This window comes from Xiphophorus hellerii, chromosome 4 (assembly GCF_003331165.1).
Source record: "Xiphophorus hellerii strain 12219 chromosome 4, Xiphophorus_hellerii-4.1, whole genome shotgun sequence".
Lineage (NCBI taxonomy): Eukaryota > Metazoa > Chordata > Actinopteri > Cyprinodontiformes > Poeciliidae > Xiphophorus > Xiphophorus hellerii.
Genome location: NC_045675.1, coordinates 12120874 through 12146550, shown reverse-complemented (window position 1 = coordinate 12146550; position 25677 = coordinate 12120874). Strand labels below are relative to the sequence as shown.

The following is a 25677-nucleotide window of genomic DNA, read 5'->3' as shown; positions in this document are numbered from 1 at the left end:
CATTATGAATGTGCACAAAACTTTGTTTATATTCCACTAATTAAAAAAAAAAAATTGCAATTGTGGCATTTCCATTAAATAAGAGATACAATTAAAATCACATTTGAATACGTTTGTTAATGCAATAAGTCATCAAAAAGATGCTGTGTCATCATCTTTGTCATTTCTGCCAGTAGTAACATTATGATAAAAAAAATGTTTCCATTGCACTTTTGCAAATTATACAAATTTTGATTCACCACTTCATCCTAGCACAAAAACCCTTTTCATTAAAAAAAGTTTTGTTTTTTTTTAAAAATTGCTGTTTTTCTGTTAAGCACATTAATTTTCATAATCCTAATTTGCACAATTGTCAATGGAAACACAACTAGTGACAAGGCGATGATAATATATTGTGCAGCCCTTGGTACAGAGTATCTCTGCTAAAAATCAGATAAATTGATATTTTAGCATATGCTTTTTTTTTTTTAGCTGCTGCTAATGTATTCATAATTTTTAAAAACTTTTCCTCTCTTAGTCTTTAGCTTATGAGCACTGTATCATTTTAAAACGAGTTAAGCTCTTGCAAATGACAAAACTTTTGACATGAATATGTTTTGAAAGTTTAGCTAACTTACCTCATTTTAAGAATATTTAAACATAACTCATCAAACTTTGTTTTTTGCTCTCCTAATTTCATGTTTTTCTGTTTCTCTTGGTGGTAAACCCACTCCACCAAGTTAATGTTACATGTTATTTCAGTTTTTATTAGGTGAGTTTTAGCATCAGCTTGGGATATTTATCCTCTTTTGGCTGAAAGCCACTGTCTGCTTGTGTCTTCTTGTGTCGTGTATTATTCATGGCCTCCTGTGGGGTGAGGACACTGATTATAAAGAAAAGACGATGGATGTTTGGAGACGGATGTCTCTGTGGGAGAGGATCGTTTGACGATCAGATCCTGCAGAACAGAGAAACTCTGAAAACGGGTCAGAATAGCGTCTGTGATTGTGATCTTGAGGTTGCTGGAGCGAAAAACCTAAATGTCATAGTTGTTTGTCTCGGTGGGTTTGTTGGATCATTCACAGACTGGAGCCATGTTCAGTTTGTCCGTTTCTTTTAAAAGGTGAGGAAAAGCAAACAGTCGTTTCATTCATAGGGTGTTGTCTCTTGTTAAAATATTATCTGCTTATGAAACATAGGTGGTCACAGCGCGTTATGTGCGCTCACCTCCCTGTAGATGGAATAAGCTGCAGAAAACTGGGACAGCTCTGTTCCTCTGAGATCGGCTGTAATTAACCTGAATCTGCGTGTTGGGTGAGATTTTGGATTGTTTTTAATATTGAGCCTCCTCCTGAACTTGATTTTAATTTATGTCTTTATCTCCTTTTCATTTTCAGTACTTTTGCCACCTAAAAGTTGATTTTTAAGAAATGGCCTAACCAGTTCCAGTCTGAAGTCTGGGTTCGGACCAGTTGTTGAAGGACAGCTCTAGGGGTTGGTGAAAGCTTAAAGTGGTTAATCTGGTTGTGTCAGTCTTGACTGTTGCTGAGTCAACTGTAAACAGAAGCAAGGCAGTAAAAGTGAAGAAAAAACTGCTATTGCATAATACTGATTTGCGCTTTACGTTGATTTACCTGTTCGTTAACCTGTATTCAATTAAAAATACTTTTATTGATCACAGAGGGAAATTAAATGTTGTTATTCATGTTAAGTCAAATTCTTCATTTATTCTTGATGAAGATGATGGATGTTGGTAGCACAGATCTCCTGTAGTAGTCTGTGTTACAGTGAATTTGAAGAAGCCTCTGACTGAAGACACTGTTTTTCTAAGAGGGTTTCCTGAACTAGATGTTCATAATTTTCTTGATTTTGTGTAATCCAGGTTTATTTATTTATTTATTCCAGATTTTCAACAAAGGAACATTTCCCATAGAGTTTCCAGGATTGTGGTGTAGTCCAGAAAATATAATAAATAATTTTCCATTTCTGGATGAATGAGAAGATAAAGACAATTTTTAATGGAAATATAGTTGAGCCTGATTCCTTTTTCCATTATCTCTCTATATATAAAGTGTAATTTTAGATTAAATTATTTTAAAATCATGTCCTTTATTGGTATTTCACCCAATCAAATCTTTGTTTTTTAAATCTTTAATCATAATTTGTCAGTCATAATTCATGTTGGGTTATTAAGTTATATTAATTTATATATTTTAAAACTGAATTAATTAAAGTTAATCATAATGTTTCCTAAAATGTGAATTAAATATTTTCCACACTGCTGAATTGAACTTGAGAAAAATGTTTCATAATTTAATGTCCAGTAAATGTAAAAACTGACAGAACAAAAAAAGCTAAAACTTTGATTTCTATGTCTTAAAAACAAAAGTTGTGAAACTCATAACTTTAAAGTTGATTACACTGCAAAAAAATAAAAAATAAAAATCTTACCACACTTGAAATAAGACAAAACTAACTTACAAGTTTTCAGCAAGAAATATGAGTTTGTTTTAAGTAAATAATTCCTTAATATTGATGAAAAAGTACTAGTTTCACTGCCAGGTTATTTCACTTTCAGCTAGCACTTTTTCATCAATATTAGGGAATTATTTACTTAAAATAAGCTCTTAGAAATTGGTGAAGAGTTACTTATAAGTTAGTTTTGTCTTATTTAAAATGTACTAAGATATTTGCACTGGAAATTAGACAAAAATACTTGGTAAGATTTAGTGTTTTTGCAGTGTGATTCCTCTGAGCGTAATTGGTTTCTTATGCTGCAGAGTGTATGTTTGACAGTAAAAACTGATCTTTACCAGTTAAAAGTTAAAATCAGCTGGAAGAAAGCTGCAGTCATGCAGGTTTAAGACAAAAGAAAAAGTTGGACTATAACTTCATGTTGAAAATCTCTTCTGGTTCTAAGAGATTCTGGTTCTTCTGGTTCATTTGACAGCTTGGGAATGATGCAACACTCGTTTCACATGTTGTTTTCCCTCTTTTCTGTCTAAATCGACTCAAACCCTGTCGGCCATGTTTAAGCTTTGTCTGAAGTCGGGTTGTTTAGTCTTGTTTTTGTCGTCTCTGCAGGCCTGAAGAGAGGCTTCCCGGACTGCGGTCACTGGTTCCTCACTGCAGAAGCCAATGGATCATGGTGGTTACTTTTTATGTCTCCTTACAAGATATATGGTTGAATAAAAGTTCAGAACCATTGTAGAGTAGTAATTACATGTGATTTAGAGAGGAAATAGCAGCCGAGAACAGGGGAGGTTGTTTTGGCAGCATTTTAGCGATGCTGTGGTTGCTGTTGTCTCAAGTTGCAACAGACAGTCTTTAAATAATGTACAAAGGAAAATGAGTCCCTCTCTTTCTGTCAAATCAGATTTCTTTCTTCTTTAAATGTATTTCTGTTCTTTTCTGTACCCAGCTGATTCAATCTTTTGATCCTCAGGTCTGTTTGAGATGGAGGGCAACGCGATGTCACAAGTTCACGTTGACGGCTTTGATCTCTGTGACAACTTGTCAAACTCGGAGGCCCTCACCGCCCAAATGCAAAACCTCAATGAGACGCTGGCACAAACGCTCCCTCTTCCCCAAAACGATGAGGGAGGAACATGCAGCCTCGTCCAGAAACCCTCTCCTGATAACAATGAGAAGGAGGAGGAAACGGGGATAGGGGGATACTCACTAGGAAGCAGAGACGTGGATCAGGAGGAAGATGTGGATGAAGTGATGAAGGAAGAAGAGGAGGACGAATCTGAGGCGTCAAGTTCTTTGATATGCTGCCAATCTCCAGACAATCTGATGACTGATTCCTCTTATTCGGAGACAGGTACTGCTCAAACGTTCATGCTGATCGTCGTTTTGAACCTATCCGCGTCTTTTTAGTTTTTTAAATAACAATGGTCAACAGCCAAAAAATTGTCTGGGGTTTTTCAATTGACATAAATCCAACATTTAATTAATACACTCCAGGGTTTCCCACAGTGTATTATAAGCCTGGCGGGTCACCAGACTTTATTTGTGTCCCCACCAGGCTTAGCATTGCTTATTTATTTTATTTTATTTTTGAAGTATTACCTTTTTTTATAGTTGGTGTTTAGGTATTAATCTACCAATAGCGACAACTATCAAGTCATAATATCAAAGTTTCTGTTAATTTTAAGCACTTTTAAACTCAAAAACATGGCGGCCGGCTGGATGACTGCCCTAACGCCCCGAGCATCGGCCGTAGAAGGTTTTCTGGGGGAAACCCTGCACTCTGTTAGAAAACAATTTTTTTTCTTCTAAAACTTTTTTGGATGATAAACATTAACGGAAATGAACTGATAATGTCACAGAAATTTTATCAATTTAGTCAAAAGATCTGATTTCTCTAAATCAAATTAGAATAAAACCTGGCCAGAATGAGAACATTTTTTATTTTTGGATTCAGCAGCTGCAAAAATAGTCCTAATTCAGATTGAAAACAACACATACAACTTCCAAAAAAAATTTTTTGTAACCCAGTGTAATCTTTACAAACAAGCAATTATTCATACAAGTAGAAAACACATACCGGCATATGGTTAATAAATCGTAAAATGGGAAGCAGCAGGTTGAAAGTGTAAGAAAAAGGTTTTGCAGAAATAACTTTGAAATCATGTAAAGAAAAATAAAACCTGAAACATTACTTCAGCTTTGAGCATGCAGGATTCCTTCTGCATTCCCTCATGCTATCTGACACTCCCACATATCTGCTGCTGTGGTGAGCTCTGCACATTTACACATTCTGGGACGCAGTGGCAATCACTCACCAGAGCAAAGCTGTCATAACCGAGTGAGTTTTTGTGTTTTTACAATAAAGAACTGCAGGAGGAGTTATGTTTGACCTTAAAATCTGACACTAAATGGCTCACCAGTATTAGCTTCACCAGGGTGTCAGTCACATCAGGATAAAACTGGTTTATCCAGATGTGTAAATTTGGGTGAGCTTCATTAACTTTTGACAAAATATCTTAATATTAATATTTTTCATTATTATATTGAATAAATCATTAAATATATTCAGCTACTGAAATAATAATTCACATCTAAATTATGCTGAATGCATTGCAGATTTTATTTTGGTATCTAAAGTACATTAAATCAAGAAATCTATAGAAAAATCAACTGATAAAATGTACTTGTACACCTAAAACATCAACATTTATTAACAAAAACTGAGCAGTTTTTCTATACTATTTTAAAATATCGGTCACCATTCAGTACTTCATAAAATGTGCTTTTTTGAAGGTGCAACTTGGACACTGTTTTCTTGCAGCAAGCAGGTTCAGGGTTCAAATCTCAGTCTATGTTCTTTCTGCATGTTATGTGGCGCGTTTAATAATCTACAATACATACAACACAGAGAAACCAAACGAGAATGCACGATATAAAGTTGTGTTAATCTACTTATTATTGTCTAAATAGAAGATTTGACAGCTTATTCTGTTGAGGAAAGAAAGAAAGTAAGGTGCAGAAGTTCATTGGACTCTATTACATGTGGTGCAGTGCACGATATGCAGCCCCACCTCGCTCAGCTCTCATCAATCACACATCCCAGATGATCTGCGCTTGACTCTGTCAACAAGCGATAAATTAGAGTCGTAATATGTTAAACAAAAACTAAAAGCAGGAGACGTTGCATTGTTTACTCAAAGTGTGGTCTAAAAACAAAAGCTAGTAAAATCTTGTTTTAAATAATATGTCAGGTTTTCTTCTGGCTCAGGGCTATAATTAAAGTTAATTAGTTGGGTTTAAACTCCAAAAATAGTACGAAAATGTATGAAACCTGTAGTACTGACATCTTCCAGCAGAGGGCAGAAAACAAGAATAGGAATCAACACAGCAGGTTTTTGAAGATAGTACCTATTTACTGAAGTCAATAAGGAAACCTTGGCTTTTTAGGGGTTAATTGGGTATGTGAAGTTAGAGGAAATGTACATCTTTTGACTGTAACGGAAACACAATAAGGCCTATAACACGTTTTGCTGGATGATAAGTTGACCCAGAAGTTATTTTGATCAATGAAAATATTGCTGTTTTGAGAATGTTTTCAAGTGACATAATGAAATGCATCAGTTTAATAATGCAAGTACACCCTGTCAAAGATCAATAAACTTTAATTTCTAATCAACGTTTAATTCTGGAAAATAAATAAACATAACACCTGAAACAATAAAACTGGACTTCTGAAGTTTCCATTGAGACAAAGCACCAGATTGAAGACTTTTGTCATCCAGTCTTTGTAGAAGGCAAGAGAGAGACGAGAAAATTTAATTTATCAAGCTTATTTTGATTTATGCAATTAATTAAAACAAAAGTGCCTGTCTCTTAAAATTAAGCTTTCTTTACCAACACTCTTTAGTATATATGTAGGTAAATCAACACTGATCTCATTATAATCATAACATTGAACCTTGACAACACCTTTACTGTGGTGCTGGGCTCTACACACCAAGTGAGAGCCACTATCAAAATGTTAATTTTTTTATTCCTTCTGGATAAAGTACAAGAACTAACAACATTTTTGTTAACCATTCCGCTTTAAAAATTCAATATTTGTTGCCTTTGTAATGTTCTTGTTGCATTTAATTGTTGTATTCTCTCTACTTCCTGCTTTAACCATGTTATGCTCTAGTTTCTTGTGTCTGTGTGTCTTCTGTGGTGACGTCTACCTGTGTTTTCCTCTGCAGGCAGTCTGTTGGAAACTCCATTTCCCTTCAGCCCCGGGACCAGTCCAGAGCCTCCATCCCCCGTTATCCCAGTCATCAGTCCAGAAACTTTACATCCCATTAATTCACTGGAACTGAGTCAAAGCGGAGAGGAAGTCATTTCCTATTCCACCAGCTCTGGGTTGGACTCAGCCGCAGTAGAGTCGGCCATCTGCAGTCAAGCGGCTGCATTTTCCACAGAGTCGGTGGGTGTAACCTCAGACACTCAGCTTGACGGCTCTTCTGGGACCAGATGTAACACAGTTGCCTCTGATGCAACATTAAAAGACTCCTGTCCAGAACAGCTTACCTCTTTCAAGGATCCCGTCTCCAACTGTGGGCCTGCTTTGACTGGAGTGACCAGCAGCTCAAGTACTGGACCGGTCACCAACAGAGAGCCCTATGCCTTCACTACAGGGAGTCATACCACAGCCATGTCCTCAAATCAGGAACAGTTTACCTCCAGTCCAGTTGCTGATTATTCTTCAGTCTCGACCTCGTCAACAGGGTCTGCTTTAAGCCCAACTCTCCTAGCGTCTCTGGAACAGATGGCAGAAAGAGATGATGATGCCCACCTTCCTCAGTACCTTCACCAGGTAATCTTTTGTGTTTCGCCTGCTCTATGTTAAATGGGACCTATTTTGCAAAATTCATATGTAGCACGTTTTTTAGTGCCTCCACACTGGGCACCTGAGCTGCATCTGAGAAACAGCCCAACAGTTTAAAAAACACCCAGACAGTTTTATGGCAATATTTTGATGTTTTTTGGTGTCTGGAAAAAAGTTTAAAAAACACCCAGACAGTTTTATGGCAATATTTTGATGTTTTTTGGTGTCTGGAAAATGAGACGTTTTAAAAACCTCCAGATTGGTAAGTCACATTCGTTGGGTACTGCGCCATTACCTAGCCCAGCCCCGTTGCCTAGCAACACAAGCTGAGCACCAGCATGTTTGGTCAGCTGGTTTTACCGCTGCATGCCCTGTACAATGACTCCTGGAAAAGACAAATGTTTTGTTGTGAACTTCCCAAGAAACCACTTGCTGCATTCTTTTTGGTTGAGCAGGAGGCTTCACTTCTGCTTTTCAAAGATGTACGGTTGTATAAATACGCATCATTTTGCAGCTATTTCTTGTGTGAGTGTAAATGTTGAATTTGGGGCGTGGCCAGCAGCTGCTTCTTTGGATTTAAAGTGACAGAGGCCCTAAAATGAGCTCCTTCTGAAAAGATCTCAAAATAGGCAGAACTGAGCAGACTGAAATCTTATTATCCAAGAATTATTTTGTGGTAATGAACATGTTTTGCAAAGCCCATGAATCTCTAGTAACTTGTTGAATGAATCATATTAGGTGGCCTATAGACACTTTGAACTGGGCATTTCCCATATAAAGGCGTCTTTCCAACGTGTTATGCTGGCTTTCTGCCAGCCTCGTCTATTCAAACCGATGCTTTCACACGAGCATTTAGAGGGCTGCTACTCATCCAGACGACCTCAGGATGGCACTTTGCACCCTGGGGCCGGGGTGTTTCTGCTGGCATGTTCAGGAGCCAGATGCACACTTCATTAAAACTCACACTCGGTGCTCACCCTCAGGTTCTCTGTTAGTTTCAGTCTCGCTCACGGAGCTGCGTGACTGAACTCGTACGTTCTGAGGCAGGTTAATGTTTGTCAGTTTGACAGCGAACACTTGACCTGCGCTGGCTTCCAGATTAAATAAGAGCGTCGGTGCAATGGAGGAAGACGCCTGACAAGAAGGCAGCACAACGTTTGAATTGAGCTTGTTGTCACATCCTGGCTGCGACGTCATTTGGTCACTGAGAATTAAAAAAAAAGTGTAATGTTTTTTGTTTCTGAAGAATGTAAAATTCTACTCTAATTGATATTCTTATTATTTGTGCATGCTGTTATTTTATTTTAGTTCTGCAACTAATCAGTTGACACACATTTTTGGATTATTCTTAACCAACTTAAACAGTTATCATTCAGTCAGGTTTTAGATCTGCATCATGATAGAACTACAAACACACAATAATTGAAACTTTAAAACAAGCTGGCTGTAAACATTCTCCATTTTAACTGGAATTGCATGTATGCATCATCCCATGAACTACAAAAAGTTCTGATTTTACTGCTGTCAAAAAACTCAAACTGTGGGATTTAGATGCAGCAGTTTATTAATGTGGTATGAACTAAATTTAAATGCTTTAAAAAACTTACCAGGCAGAACAGAAAGCAGCCTGAAGCAGTTTCTGATCCCAGTAGGCTACCTAAAAAGCCAAGCAGTCGTCACCGCCCTGACTTCATTTGACATGCGATGGCCTTATGCTTCCTCCTCCTCCTCCTCTTCCTCGCTCTTCGCTCTCACACACGCTGCTCTTGTTCTGAGATCAGCTGGGCGACATGAACGCCACGCTCGCTGAAAAGAGGTACAGGGTATTACACGGTCTCTCGTTTTTCTCTGTAATTATTCATCTGTCTTATTTACAATTCATTCTCTGGAAAACAAAATAACGCTGTTCCTGCTACATCATGATTTTTATTTCTTAGATAGAAGTTAGCTCAGTTTCCTGTAGTGCTCTTATCTTCTATATCACTGCCTTTCTTTCTCTCCGTCTTTACTTCTTGACGTTGTTCCACGTCAATGATCTTTTGTGAAAACGTGTTCTGGTCTCTGTGACGGCTGATCAGATAAAAACATTTTTAAACTCGGTCCTCTCTTTCCCTTCAGATCGCCGAGGCCTTCGTCCTTCAGAAAGACTGTATCCTTGTTATGTGTACATGCTTTTGTTTTGTCATTGAAGTATTTTAGTATTACTATAGTAGATAGAAAATGAGCAGAATAATAATTTTGTTGCTATTTATTTGAAGTTATGGGTAAACCTGTCACGATAAGCAATAAATCGATTAAATGCATAATAAATTGGACAATAATCTTTAAAGAGATGCTTCATTTTAATATTGTTGAGTAGTTGCCATTTTTGAGAAATACTGCACACATTTAACACCCTGTATGCAGCTAGTTTGCACTATCTGCCACTTTTACTTGTTTTCCTTGTCTAAGCTCAATGACTATTGTTTTTAAGGTGCAATTTTGGTTACTGTAACTTCTTGATCAGTTTTAATGACTTTGATTTGGTTTCTTTGTTTATTTTGGAAATGGAAACGTTCTAGTGTTAAATATTCTTTAAAATATATATATTTTTTTATCTTTGACTGGCCATATTTGCATTAATAAGCTGTTATTATTATTATATTAGTTGAAAATGGTCTCAAAATGACAATATTATCGCGTATCTCAATAATTTCTGGGACAATTTTGTCGTTCGGCTTTATAAAGCCTAATTCTACAATATGCATGATGCGGGAAGGCTAACAAAGAATAACATTTAATGACAGGAAAGAATGATGAAAGGAGAAGTGTATTCACAGCGTTTACCGTCATCAGAGGGAAAGCCAGTGGGTGTGAACACATGAATGCATGAGAGAAAAGCTTATCCAAGCTTAGCTGCAATGAATCTATAGAGCGTAAGTTAGTGAGAGGAAGCATTGAGCTGTTTCAAAGAAGGCTTGTGTTTTGGCTGCTCATATCCATAAACATGAGACTTCAGGCCCCCGTCATCTGTTCTCCTGCCTGTGTGTTTCTTCTTCCTCTCACCCGGTCACCCCGCTGTACGACTTAAAACTACTCTGCAGCCTCTCATTTCGTTATACGTTGACGACAGTATTTACAAAAGTTGGAAACAGCTAGCTTAGAAACCGACCCTTACCTCCTCCCTGCTGATGTGTTGATCAAATTACCGACATTACCCGATTTCACACACATGAGTTATATCATTAAGTCATGAACGGTGTTTCCCTTTACACAGAAGAACCCTTAAAAACGTACAAAAAACAAGATGCTAACCAGTTTTCTCCACACATGCTAGGCTACCTACATGACGGCGGGGCGTTGTTTCCATAGTTACCAATGTTTAGACACGTACCTTTTCCATAATGCGATATTTAATATCTTTCTAATCATACTTACTTATAAGGTTTATGAACGTTAATCTTCTTACCTTGTAAAAAGTGTTCACTGCAAATCCGCGATTGTTAAACCGAGGGCTGACAGTCATTATGATTGACAGCTGCTATCTGTCGCTGCCATATTTCCTCACTGCAATAAAATGACAAGTTTGATTTCTATCCTTGTCTGTTTGTGTAGTCGACCTCGCAGCATCCCTGTGACCATTTTTAAAGTGAAATCAACTAAATCAAAGCCACCACATGTCTGTTTTTTGACAGGCTTTACAGGAGTGCATAGGTTGTTTTGACGTCCGTCATGGCGGAGCGGGCGGAGTTCTGGAGAGCGTGACGTCACTTGCTAAAGGTCAATCTTCCATAATCACACCACTGTTGTGTGATTTTTAACATCGTGCAGCTCTAGTTTCTCCTGAATTTTCTTTAGGTTATCTTGTTCGTGTTGTTGGTGTAACCCAGGCTTTCCCTCTTTAACCCTGCAGCTGCTGGAAGACACCCAATGGACTCTGCGTTGTGTTTGTGTGAGGGTGGGATGTGTTCCGTGCAGGAGAGGAATCAGACAGGCGGCTCCTCGTTGTGGGGAGACTTTGGCGCGTTTATTTTGTTCACCTTACAGGCAGTAAACACACTGTCAGCATTCAATCGTTTTTCTTTTTACAAAATAATCAAACATCACCAAAACAAAATGTAATTTATACTTAACAGGCAAACTGAACAAACAGAAATGGATCGGTATATTAATATACTGTATATGTTACACCGAGCTAGCAGAGCTGCTGCTTACCTTACAGGCAGTAAACACACTGTAAAGAGTACGGCAGTTCGCGCGCAGAAATCCCCTGTGCTACGGTGTCCCCGGCAGGACAAACACGTCGGAATTGTGGTAGTGCCAGCAATTACAGAAAACAACAGCACCCTCTTTTGGAACATTTATGCACTGCTTTACATTGGTATTCCTCTACAGCACAGGTGTCAAACTCCAGTCCTCGAGGGCCGCTGTCCTGCAGTTTTTAGATGTGCCACTGGTACAAAGCACTAGAATGAAATGGCTTAATTACCTCCTCCTTGTGTAGATCAGTTCTCCAGAGCCTTGCTAATGACCTAATTATTCTGTTCAGGTGTGGTGCAGCAGAGGCACATCTAAAAGTTGCAGGACTGCGGCCCTCGAGGACTGGAGTTTGACACCCCTGCTCTACAGGCAGCAGGGTACCAGCTACATTAAACAATAATTTTAAAAAAAAGCACAATGAAGTCTGGATTATTACAACCAAAATCCAAAGAATTAATGTTAATTCAAGATCTATGTCAGGTTTTTATCATGGAAGAATGTAGCAGGTCATTCTGTTTTTGGTTCATGTGTGTTTAATTCTTGACTTTAGCTTCTCAGACCAGCGAGCGTTGTTGTTTATCCAGCTAGAGCAGCTTTACCACCAGAGAGTGTTGGAAAACCTGAATGCACTTCAACAGCAGTGGGGTAACACACAGCACACTTCTCTCAATATATATATATATATATATATACAGTATATATACTGTATATATATATATGAGCATCATTTTCAAAGTATATTATTAACATGTTCAGTGTTGATTTACCACAAATCACTTACCATGTGCTCAAATGTTAAATCTAGAGTGTCACACTTTCATTTGAACTCTTTCCATCGCAGTGAGTCACTGTGGAGGATCGCCCCCTGAGCTGGCAGCCACACACCTGGACTCTCTGAAACACATCTGCCAGACACACTCCAGGTAAGCCTGCGTGTTTTTATGGATTCATTATATGAAATGTTGAGTCAGGCTCTCCAAAGTGCAAGAAATTTGGCCTGCCAGCAAAAGCAGTTGATACAGATTGATTTTTTTAATGATTCACATAAATAAATAAATCTTCTGTAAATAAAAAAGTTTGAGTAAACATAAAGTTTTTCTCTTTTTTTTTTTAATAAGACGTACTTTTTTCTTTTATCTTATTTGTTCATAGAGTACAACCATAAACATAAAGCAGCTTTACTTTAACTTAACTGGGTAAAGTATGTATTTTTAGGAAAATATTGACCTTATTCTGATCTTTTATAAGAATTAGCAAATAAAATTCTAGATCAAGAAAAGGAAATCATATGCATTTCTTTTTATAAGGAAAACACTCAAGACTCTTTTATGTTTCATTTCTACAGTTATTTACATATTATTCTATATAGATATATCAGTGCAGTGTTTCTTTAAAATATTGTTTGCCTCAAATCACATGAAAATAAAAACAAAATACTTTTTCTTTTCTAAGATTTTTACTGCAAACACATTCAGTTTTATAATTTTGGTAGAAAGTCTGGACACCACAGATTAATATATTCTCTATTAACACTGTAAAGTTTGCAGAATGAGCAGAAGATGTACTGAAGAGTTTTGTGAAAAGGGAAATCATTTCAAGACGCCTCTTGTAATTAATGACAGAAATAACACCAGTCAACAATATTTTTATTCTTTAAACCCACCATAATAACTTGAAAAAGATACATAGAAATAATATTCAGGTTTTGACACTGATGATTTTCACAGTAGATCTTGTTTATGAGAAATAAGTTGTTTAACATCTTGGACAAGTTCAGGATTAATGTTAATTAATGTTGTTTTTTGACGCACATCTATTCCGGATCACCAGAGTTCACTAGTGAACTTTCATTTACTTGATTACATTTGCTTGAGTAACTTTTTTGAAAAGAAAAACAAACTTTTTAGGAGTATTTTCACTACCCTGTACTTTTTACTTTTACTTAAGCAGTTTTATTTGAGTAAAATTTGTGGATTCTCTACCCACTGAATGAAAAATAAGCATGTTTTAACCAAAAAGACACACACCTGCAGTTTTTGTTAAAGTTCCATAATTTGATTTGTAAAAATTTTATTTTACCTGATTTTTTTCAGTTACTAATGTAAGATATTGTCATTTTAGCCTTAAAATACCAACATGTCTGCTTGATGTTAAAATTTGGTTTATCTGATTATGGTAATTTTAAATATTAAATGATTGATAATTTGATCAGCTACTCAGTACTTGGGTAAACCTTTTACCAAATGGCTTTTTACTTTAACTTGACTAAAAAATGTAGAAGTATTTCTACTCTTACTTGAGTAAAATGTCTGGATTTTCTTCACACTGAATAAAAAACAATCATGTTTTAACCAGAAATTCACCAGATACAGACACACACCTGCAGTTTTTGTTAAAGTTTCACAAGTTTTTTTTATTGAAAGAAAACGATTTGGAAATATTTTCTTTTCCCTGATTTTATTACTTTTGTTCTTTAAAATACAAAAATTTCCATTTAACTTCATATTTTGGTCTGTCTGATGATGTAATTTTTAAATATTAAATGATTGATACTCTGATCAGTTACTCAGTACTTTTTACCAAATACTTTTTTATTCTTACTTGAGTAATTTCCTGGATGGCTACTTTTTACTTTTACTTGAGTAAAAATATGTCAAAGTAGTTCTAGTCCTACCTAAGTAAATGTTTTGGCTCCTCTGCGTATCACAGCTGTGTGTTGTGTAAAATCTGTGATGTGATGTGATGTGAGTCTATTTGAGTGACATAAATACAAAAATGTGATGAGTAATGAAGTGATGGGTAAACCATATGTCCCTTGACCTCTGCTGCTGCTGCTGCACTTTCAGACATTTGAGCCTCTGCACCACTAAGGTTTCACACACACACAAACCCCTGCACGCACGCACCCCCACCCCCACGCACGCACACACACACACACCAACACGCACACACACACACACACCCACACACCCACACACCCACACACACATCCCAACACGCGCACGCACAGACCGAGTTGTATGTCCTTACCTTCATAGGACATTTCCTTAACTTCCACTCTTTTTCTAGACACTATAATCCAAACTCTCCCTCCAGTTTATGCCTCTATATAGTTACAGGTAGTTTAAACTGTTTTCAGTAGTTTAAATAAACTTTTTTTACTCCATGATGTTACTGTGAGTCCCCAGACCTCCCATCACATTTTAGAAACACACACAGCCAGCACACACAGGTTTTATTAGCCAGGGAAATGTGTTCAGGCTAATATTAGATTGGGAGAGCAGAGACGGTTCACACATCTTCTGCGTCTTCTTTCACTAAAACCAAGACGGACCTTCTGTCCGCTCAGCCCTCTGATTCTCTCTCTCTCCCGTTTACAGACCGAGGGCACGAGATGCTGAGGTAAGACATTTTCAGTTTGCATTGTTTCTGTCTCTTTACGTGTTTCACAAAGTTACACGTCTCTGTTGACCACCTCACAAGTTACTAATAGTTATTCATTTTTGAGACTACTTTTCTTTGTTTTGTCAGAGACTCTAAAATTAAACGCATTTAGATGCTTTAATATAACTTAACAAATATGTGAATATGTGTTCAGGTTGCTCTTTTGGACAATTTGAGCCTTCAGTTTGGCAGAGGGGTTTCCCGCCCTTCATGTATCTCAAGTAAGTGCTTACATTTTAAGAATTCTTTGTAGTTTTTTGTGTTTTTTTATTAACATAAGATGTTCATACGGTTTGGAGTTTGTCACATTTTGTGAGAAGTGGAAACTATAAATGTACTTTATGTGAAACGCAAAGCAGCGCATCATCGTGAATAATAAAATAAATCACATTCATGCAATCACAATGTCAACCATTTGTGCATAGAATAAATCACTTTTCATACCATAGGTAAGTGTAGTTATTTAGTTTGGTGAATAGTAGTTCTTGCACTGGGAATAATTCACTTCTTATAGATTTTCTTAGTTGCCAGAGTGAAGCTGTAACGGCTTCCTGAGGTCAGAGGTTCAAACTGATGGAAAAGAGGACGGAGGATATTTGTTAAAATATTCCTTTATGTCGTCCATATTCTTTTAGCAAACAGTTTAGACGTAGATATTTGTGGTTTCCCTCTGTTTTACCTGCCACACTGTAAAACATTTGAGCCACGTTTAGTTGTGTCTACTGTCTTCTGCTCTTTAAGTTAAATAAATTTAGCGAGTTTTAGGTTTTGAACCTAAATGTTTGAGTCTGTGAAAGATAAACTTACAGCAGTCAGCTGTGTTAACTTTTATTTTAAAAGTTGAATAAACTAGAGTTTTTAAGTTAGCACTTAAAAAACTAAAAGAAGAAAAAGACAGGAGTGGGAACAATTTCCCAGAATGCTTAGCGGCTGTTTTTGTATCCTGAGATGGAAGGTGCGTTATGTTGATCTGACTCTTGTGTTTTATTAAGACAAATGTTTATTTTAATGCTTGAGGATAATGTCCTGTTCACACTAAATGTTTCTGAACAGAAATTTGATACAATAATTTTAATAATTATTATTATTAACTTGATATTGTGAGTGAAAATAATAGAGAATTGTGGCTCTTTAACCAGGTGAGGGCAGTTTTTTTGTCTTGCATATTTCCTTGAAATAATTACTTTGGTTTAAATTGCAGCATAAAGTTAAAACTCACAATTCAAGATTAATAAACTCAAAAAAGCATTTTTTAGTCACCTTGTCTCTTGTTGTTAAATCAACGTGATGAACTTCAATTTCTGAGTAAAAACCAAAACAATTTTCTTGTTGTCTTAAGTTGCGTTTTCAGCAGGTGGACTTTCATTTTCAAGTTAAACCACCTTCAAATGTTTTACAGTGCACTGACACAATATTTAACTGTGTATCAGCTGAGCTCATTATAGAAGCTGTTTCTCAGTGAAGCTGGGAAAATCAAAGGAGAGGAGCCATGTTGTGACGACTTCCTGAAGGCGGAGTTTCAGAAAGAGCAGGAGTTTTTAAAGAGACAGCAACCCAATTTCAAATATGAAGTCAAATTTCTTTTTAGTTATATTTGATATATATAGCAATTTTACAACTGAATGTAACATAGCTACTTAATTCTGATATAATATGCCTGTAAAATACATAATACTGCCTCTTTAAAACTTTGTTTTTTAGTCTACAGGTGAGGTGATCATACCAGGTCAGTGGCCTATTCCAAGACCACTAGGTTTCCGTAACAAATAGGAGTTTTACTCTGTTCCGTTTAAATCATTTGTTTTACTATATTGAAGAGTTGTTTCAACATGTTTTTTATTTCTTCTTTTTTTCCATTTTACTAAGACAAAAAAAAGAATACCGGATTTTTATACAGGATTAATATAACGAACTGAAAAGAGATTGTAAAAGATTGTTTTACTCTTTGTGAACAGATGAAACACATTTTCTTCATGTTGTTTGGAAATAAATTTTTTTAATTGAAAATAAATAAATAAATAAAAAATATGAATCTGTGAGCATTTCTTAAAAATATAGCAAAGGTGTTTAAAATTTAAATCCTGAGTGTATGTGCATAATTTACCTCTGTTTCACAGGTTTACAGTGTACAGACATTAAATATAAATAAATAAACTTTAGAGGAGAACACTATGTTTACAAATATTTACACACAGCATTTTTGTTTGTTGTTGAAATATGAAAATATGCTTTTTAAATGATCTTAAGTACAGTATTATTTGCTGGCAGTTTGCATGTCAGCGTTTATACATGGATAACGTTTCTGTTTTTTCCTGCAGCCCATCAGGTTAAAGGAAGGATGGAGCAGAGAGACGAGGATTCGTCCTGTCCTCCTGCGCTTTCCGACAATTTGATTAAAAGGCTCAGTTCACCTGAAACGGACCGGAAACCCCCTGAATGGAAACTCACAGAGGACGTCTTATGGTTCCGATCAGACTCGAAGGCAAGCTGACGGCAGAGAGGCGAAGGGAGGGGGAGAGCGCGCCACTTCAAGTCGGGGAAACGGGCTGCACCCCTCCGCAGCTGAGCGAATGGATCGCTCCAGCCCCGCAGAGCAGCTGGAGAAAGATTTAGGTCCGGCTCGGGAAGCAGAGGCGAAGGAGGAAGAGGAAGAGGAGGAGGAGGAGGAGGACGGGAGTGAGGTGGAGGAGGCAGCAGAGGCTCTGGAGATGGAAGACGAGGGGACGGAGGACGACGACGAGGAGAAGCAGAGCGAGCTGGATGCTCTTTTGAGTCAGGAAGCTCCCACAGTGGAGACTCTGGTCAGTGGGGCAGAGCTGCAGCTGCACAGAGAGAAGCTACACCTTTACCAGGACACTCAGGTATATCATTTATTCTTCCATATATGGTCATGAAACAAACTAAAGTTAATGCACTTTTCAGTTTAGTATGCGGTTAGGGTGTGGATCCCTGCTGTGTTCGCAGTGTCTGTATTTTATGCACACCCTAAATGATTTATGCTGCTGCATTTCTCCTGAAACAAGAGATGAATCATTGAGGTGTTTTTATTGACGTTGTTACAGACTAATTACTGTTTTAGAAACCTTTTAGTAAAACACTGTAAGAATGTCAATAATAATATATTTGCACTGTTATAACAACTCAGTTAAAGTAAGCAATAGGCCTCAGATTTTACATTTAAGCCTTTTATTATTTTCAAATTATTTTTTTATTTAGACAGATTTCCATCACATTCATTAGTAACAGTAACAATAACAGCTCACTTTTTACGTTAACCTGGAGAAAAATTATACAAAAATAGAAATTATATTCAATTTAATCATAAAGAGCAAGGCTCACAAAGACATTTGTAAAACGTTTTGCTAACACTTACCTTTCATCAACAACTCATAGGTGGAAGTGAGAGCGCTGCGCAACACAAATAATCACACAGTGCGCTAAATAATAAAACGTAATGTAACGAAGCTTCGAGGCAGATAATCTTTTCAGCCCTAAATTACAGCTTAAGTTGTATGTTTTCAACTTGGAGGAAAAAATAAATGTTTTCCTTAACAAAAATCTTATGGACGATAGTAGGTGGTTCTGGTTTTAATCTTTTCCTTAATGGCTGCCGATGGTATAGACAGCAGGTTTTTGTCTGCAAAGTTTCACATTTGATTGTTTACATTAAATTTATTTTCAGTATGTTTGTGGAACTCTTCGCAGTGTAGTGTTATTACCTCAATTACCTTAATTTAAGCCGTTTTTATATTATAAATACTTTAAAAGATACATTACAATAACAAAATACACATTTTATTGACTAAAATGCAGCAACACAGCATTTCTTTAGTGAACGGTTGGTCATTTAGCAAACATCTGCAGCTAAAAAACACTTATATCATCAACATGTGACCAGCTCAACTCTTTCTGATAAACCTAACATCAGAGTGTAGAACTGATCTGTTGATTGTTTTCTGAATTAATCGATTAATAATTAGATTAACAAAATGTGCCTAATAGGAGATTTTCTTTGTTTTTTCTACAAAGTCACACTGGATAGAACAAATTTATGGGGTTATCTTAAATGCAAAATGTATGGTATTTTTGTACAGTTTTGGCTTAATTATTACCTTTCTTACTATGTTGCTCATTTAACAAATACACTTTTTTTTGAGTCTGAATACTCCAATTAATGGTTAATCAAGTACTAGTTGACGATTATTTTAATAATCGATGCATCATGATTAATTTGATTAATAGTTTCAGCCCTGACAAGCAGGTAGAGCTAAAAATTATCTGAATAAAATGGGGCAAAATAGAAAATCTATAGGTTACCATGATGAATGCAGGAGGACTCTGAGAGCTGCCTGAGCGAGGAGGCGCTCCCTTCCCAGGAGGCCGATTTGGAGCAGCAAGAACAATATCCAGAGGAGAGGGAGGAAGAGGAGGACTACGACTTCATCAGGAGAGCTCCTTCCCTGGACGAAATGGCGAAGCTCATCACGGTGGAGGAGGTGACTGTTTTTCTGTAATTTTTTAAATTATTTTTATTTAGTATGATGCTCTCAAAACATAGCAGAAGATTGAGGTGAAAATTATCAGTTTATTATGTTTTAAAGGTTCTTCCTGGATCTGTCCCTCCTCCTGTAAAAGACACGTCTTCTTTAGATGGGACTTGTCATACATAATTCACATTTTGCATGTTTTTGTCATTCCATTTGGACCTCAAGTGCTTCTGAAAACAGCCCAAGTGCTGAAGGAAAAACCCATCCAGCTGGTTTTGGCAAAAAGTAAATGTTTTTTTTGGTGTCTGGAAAATTAGATGTTTCAAAAACCTTCTGAATCTAACGTCACAAATCAGCAGGCACTAGCGAAGTCCAGCCTGTTACCTAGCAACCCCAGCAGAGTTCTGGCCATCACCTAGCAACCCAAACAGAGCTTCATCCTGTTTGGTCAGCTGGTTTTACCACTGCGTGCGCTGTGCAATGACCGCTAGAAAAAACGTGTTTTGTGGTTGACTTACCATTCAGAAACCACTGACTGCATTCTTGTTGGTTGTGCAGATGTCTCCACTTCTGCTTTTCAAAGATGTTTGGTTGGAGAAACTAGTATCTCATTACCCAACAATGATTTTTGCGCATGTAATAAACATGTTTTTCATTGCCCATAGACCTAAACTAGCCTTTTCAAGGATACATAATGAATCGCATTTAAATTATTCCAGACTTTCTAACTCTAATCTAACATGTGTTTTAGATGTAAAGCAGTTAGATTAACGTTTTCAGACAGTTGCTTTATTTAGAGAGACTCTTAAAGTGCAGGACTAAAATGTGTCTTTTTAAAACATTTTATTTCATCTTTTTTTACTGTTCTAGTTTAAGGTTTAATATCTCAGGTTCTCATTGCTCTCTAAATGAGTTGAAAATGGTTTTAAATTGCTGACTGGTGTCATTATTACATAATGTGAGCCACAGTTGGACTGACTGAGATGCTCTGGCGTGATCAGGTCAAAGTTCATCTGTCGTCAAAGTCCACTTATTGTGAGCCATAACTTGTTTCACAGGGAAGATGGTCCGGTTCATTAAAAGGTCCATATTCCAGAACCGGGCTGTGTGATGCAGTCATTTAATTATCAAGTTTTAAGGAGTTGGAATCCTTTCTGTTGTTTGTTTATGCCTGGTAACGTCTCTGCTGTAAAATGTCTTATCTTTTTGTCTGTTGCGGTGCGTCTCAGATGTCCCCCGCCGCTGGACTTGTCTCCATCTTGAAGAAGCAAAGTGTGTATGTGGACAGCCTGACCGCGTCTGCTGACCCAGAACCCACACGGGACAAACCCACCGCCAAGAGACGCGTCCGCTTCAAAGTTTCTGATGATACCTATGACCATGGTATGTTACTCAATTTATTTTCTTAAAATCACTAATAAAGGAAAACAACATTGTGAATTATCACTAAGTGGAAGCAGATGTTACTTTGGTATTCTGCAAAATCAACAAATGCCCGCCTTTTTTGTGCTAATGTATAAATGTTTTTATGCAAAAATGTTCAATAATGTTGGGTTTAAGTGACTAACTCCCACCTGCAGGTGGCAGTATGTCTTCCTTTTGCTCCACTGCTGCCACTGCCTTACTTGAAGTCAAGTTAAAGTCCGTGATTGATGTGGAGAGTAAGAAAAAGTCACTTTTAACAACGTGCATAAGTGCATATATTGAAGATATTTCTGAATTAGCACAACAAAATCTGCAATATTCATTACCAAAAATCACAATTGTGAAAAGATGTTCCATATTATTTAATTTTACAAATAACGTATTGAATTCAGAGACAGCTATTTATCAATATTTCAACAGTTTAACGAGTTTTATTAGACCTGTTTTATTGGATGATAAATTGTCCCGGACGTTATTGTGGTAAACTATAATATTGTTGTTTTGAGACAATTTTCAGGTAATAGGTTCTTAAAGATCAATAAACTTTAGATTCTGATTAACATTCATCACTGGAACAGGAAGACATTTTAAATATCAAAAATAAAGAAACTAAATAAACAACAAATAAACTGAATTATGTTAACAAAATTTAAAAAAATATGTCTATTTGAGACCAAAACACCAGACTGAAGAGTTTTATCATCAGCTTTTGGGGGAAAGAGAGAAAACAGAAAAATGTATGAGTTTGTTTTAATTTATCATGAAATTAATTGATTTATTGCTTAAGTTTTATCAAATATTTCTGACATATGATAGTTTGACCCCCCGGCTGCAGAGTGATGGTCAACAACTCATCTCTATCTGCATGTGATTTTATTTTATTGTTTGTTTTTCTGTGTAGAAGTTGGCGGTGGCGACTCCTGTCTGCTGCTCTTCCTCCTCTGTCTGGTTACCGTCGTCATCAGTGTCGGCGGCACCGCCCTCTACTGCGCTCTGGGGGACGCCCAGTCCTCCGTCTGCCAGGACTTCTCCAGAAACGCAGACTTTTACTTCGGCCAGCTCCGTCGGGGGATAACCCGGCTGCAGCACTGGTATTCCTCCGGGTTGTAGCAGAAATCCCCTGATGGGTGTTGAGGTAACGTTCCTCGTGAAGAGCTTACTGCCATTTATTGAGTGGCTAGTCGTCTCCTTCGGATGCATTTGGCGTTTTCAAACGCGCAATGTCGACGCTCTGCGAACACAATTCCAGTGCACTTTTAAAAAACATGTTTCAGATGCTCCGTTCACGGAGAATTCTGAAGAAAAACTAAAATACTTAACTTGTGGTGTCTTAATTTTTGTACGACAGAAAATCTGTCAGCTTTCTTACTTTGTCCGTCAAAATTAAAAGTCTTATGTGCACAAATGTTGCTGAGAGAAGTTTAATACCTCAGCTTCAAACGAATTTACCAACGAATGCGTAACATAATGTCTGATTTAATCTCATTAAGTGTTTTGTAATTTGTGCAACGAAAGGTGTTGCTTTTACTGTAGTTTTTTTTAAAAGACAGAAAATGTAACTTGAGAGATAAATCTTTGCATCTGTCTGCTACTTTGAATGAAATCACTTTGTCCTAAGTGTATCTTAAAAATCCAAATGAATGTTTGGAGCTTAATTATGAACTTTGCTATGAGACATCTTTAAAAATCATCGTGAAATTTTATTATTTACCATCCGTGAATTGCTAATGGCGTACAATCATGTTTTATTTGTTCTACGTTGGTGAAAAAAAAATTAAAAATGGTGTGAAATAACTTATTTTGACTTTTTCGTTGCGTTTGCAATGAGCAGCTCCCTGCTGCTTGATCCGACTCGGCGGCATGTTTTAACTCTCTTGAGTTTCACTGAGCAGGATCTGGTTTTGTGTAGCATATTTAAAACGTAGAGAAAACGGTGCACATCTGTACATGCTGTCAAATGATTGTCTATCATGTTGCACATGAGAACGGTACTTTTTAAGAAAATATTTTTGAAGATTTTGCAATATTTCTACACGCATTTCTTTCTGTTAGGAGTTGACATCGTCAGACAGCCGTTCGTTTGCACAGACCACTTCAACAGAAAACTCATGAACTACTTAAGTGTTTGTGTCAAAATATGAAATGTTTTATCGATGAGAAACAAAAAAATATATATTGTTAACGTTATTTACTTGGTGTAGATAATCGATGCAGGACCACATGAAGCTCTATCTGCCTGTGTGTTTGTTCTTTCAGGGAATTCTGGGAATTAATCCGCTAAAACATCCGGTTTGTTCTGGTAGATTTTCCCAAAAATAATTTTAGGAAATCAGAATGACTTTCCACCACTTGGTCTTCCATATATAACACAGATTTTGTTCTTTATTTATTGTCTTTGTAAACCTTAGTTTTGTCTCGTTGAGGTGATTATGTAGCCTACTAGCCTCTTTCGATTCGATTTTAAGGCGTAAATTCATTTTTGCAATGAATTGCATTGCTTTCTTTGGTTTTGCGGAGGATAAATTAACAAAAAATACCCGTGGAAATCCTCAAATCTCATAGAAAAGTGGACAAACATCTGTAAAAGAGGGAATATGAATGTTTCTCTAATCTTTACTTAAAGGGCTCATATCGTCTATTATTTAACTTTTGTTTTCAGGGTCATTTCCATGATTGCAATGTCCAAAATATGAAAGAGAAAAAACAAGAAGCTGCACATAATAAACCTTGTTAAAGTTTGCTTTCTTTGCTGTTACCAGAGCTGGGCAGAGTACCAAACATTTTACTCAAAGTTTATTTATATTGCACATTTACTACAGCCTCAGCAGAGCAAATGCTTCACAACATCACAAGTATATAAATGATGATATAGAAAATAACATTTCAGTTTAGTAAAAATAATACAACAATTATAAAATTGACAAAAATACCAAAAGCCAAGACAATACTTAACTTTAGCCCCAGTGATTTTCTTCTGTCCTTTAACTTTTCTCTTTAATTGGTGCTGAAGGCCAAGAAAATAGAGTAGCACGACTTTGACATATTTCTAACCAGGCAAAAGTAGAGTCTGGTTAAAAATATCCCAAGAAAAAAGTAATTATAGCAAAATCTAGACTTATTTTGTGTGACTGAGGTCAAACTGTTGTGTTCACAGCCAAACAGACTTTAAAAATAAACTGGAAGAAGAGCTAAAAGGAAATAAACAATATTTTAAAAAATCTAAGAAAGAAGTGGCTGCAATTTATCCAGAAGTTATTATAAACGAACCACTATTATAATAATTATTATTCTTTAAAAAAACAAAGACAATGTCACATTCAAAAATCTGAATAACCAGAAAAACTAAAAATAAATCTAATTTATCTTCAGGAGTCCAAATAAATGTTTTTTTTCTTCTGTCCATTCAAAAGCAGAGCAGCGGAAATTTAAAGATGCAATTCTTTGGCCAAACCGAAGGGTGGCGCTGTTTGTTTAAATTATGTATTAAAATAGATTGACACGACTTCAGCATATTTTTAACCAGGCAAAAGTAAAAGTAGCCATTCAAGAGTAAAAAAGTATTTGGTAAAAGTCGAGTATTGAGTTACTGATCAAAGCATCAGTAATTTAATATTTAAAATATACATCTTTAGATGGATCAAAATATAAATCTATGAAAACAATTTATTTTATGGACTAAAATGAAATAAATTCATATAAAAAAACCTAGTTACAAAATAAGGCAAAAGAAACATTTTACCAAATTAATTTCTTTCGTTATAAAACTGATTAAACTTGAATAAAAACTACAGATCTGTGTCTGGTTTGGTTAAAACAAACTTGGTCTTTATTCAGTGAAGTTTATTCAGAAATTTTACTCAGGTAAGAGTAGAGATACTTCATTCTGAAATTACTCAAGTAAAAGTAAAAAGTACAGCAGAGTAAAACTACTCTTTAAAGTATTTTTCCCCAAAAACTAAATGTAACTAGTTTCTACCAAACTGCCAAGCCTGAATGTTGTGACGTTACATCATCATCCATATTTGGTAAAGCCTTCCTGTTTTAGGCTCTTGTTGTTTCAGAAAAACTGTTTTAAATTTATTCACCCGCTTTGAAAAGTCACGGAAAGGCCAAATTGAATTTATATTTTTAAAATATATTTTCAGCCTCTAAACTATGATGATATTTTCCCTTTAAGGATAAAACAGTATTATGTTTATCTCCGTAAAGCCTGATCATTTGTTTGAGGATTTAACTGGATTTAACGAGTCGTTGATGCATTGATGTTTTCATTTGCACATGTCAGCTGCTGGTTCAGATGACAATCATAAAAACACAACTTTTATTTAACCTTTCAGATGATTTGTAATTATTTATGATACAAGGGAAATAGTTTTAAATGGTTTTAAAAAGGCAGACCCATCCTGTGGTTTGTGTTCGAACTCTTCAGATGTCTGGCGTAGTTTGTTTTATATTTTTGTTTTTTTGGCTGATTTGTTTCTTCTGCCCTATTTTTCCTTACATATATATATATATGATTTAAACCCTGTGAGTTTCTACCAATGCTGTCTTTATCATCTGCACGGAAATTGTTAAATTATTCAAGTGTTTTTGCTCCATCTGAAAGTATTGTACCTGTTTTTATTTCTTTTTTTAAGTGTATCACTGCTCTGACGAACAATTTTCATGCATCATTTTATGAACTGACTTTTTTCCCTGAGTTGTAAATTTGGTTTTATAAAACAAGTTTTCTTTATCATGTCTCATTAAAATCTGTTTTCTTTGGGA

The 25677-nt window shown here is 36.3% G+C and overlaps 1 protein-coding gene and 1 long non-coding RNA gene across 2 annotated transcripts; one reads left to right on the top strand and one right to left on the bottom strand.

Annotated features, from left to right (window-relative positions):
* The first annotated feature begins 694 nt into the window (after positions 1–694).
* LOC116718726 (consortin) lies at positions 695–25677 on the top strand. Its single transcript, XM_032560936.1, is given in 15 exon segments — positions 695–1293; positions 1377–1473; positions 3064–3127; positions 3425–3805; positions 6690–7303; positions 9434–9464; positions 12113–12199; positions 12396–12477; positions 14935–14956; positions 15153–15219; positions 17317–17432; positions 17434–17859; positions 19330–19494; positions 20715–20868; positions 21812–25677. Coding segments are annotated over 13 exon segments (2364 nt in total). The 5' UTR covers positions 695–1293; positions 1377–1473; positions 3064–3117; the 3' UTR covers positions 22021–25677.
* Positions 7518–10858, bottom strand: LOC116718796 (uncharacterized). The gene is made up of 2 exons (XR_004338992.1): positions 10764–10858; positions 7518–9121 (listed from the first exon to the last, which is right to left on the bottom strand). It is a non-coding gene; the product is annotated as an uncharacterized LOC116718796 (long non-coding RNA).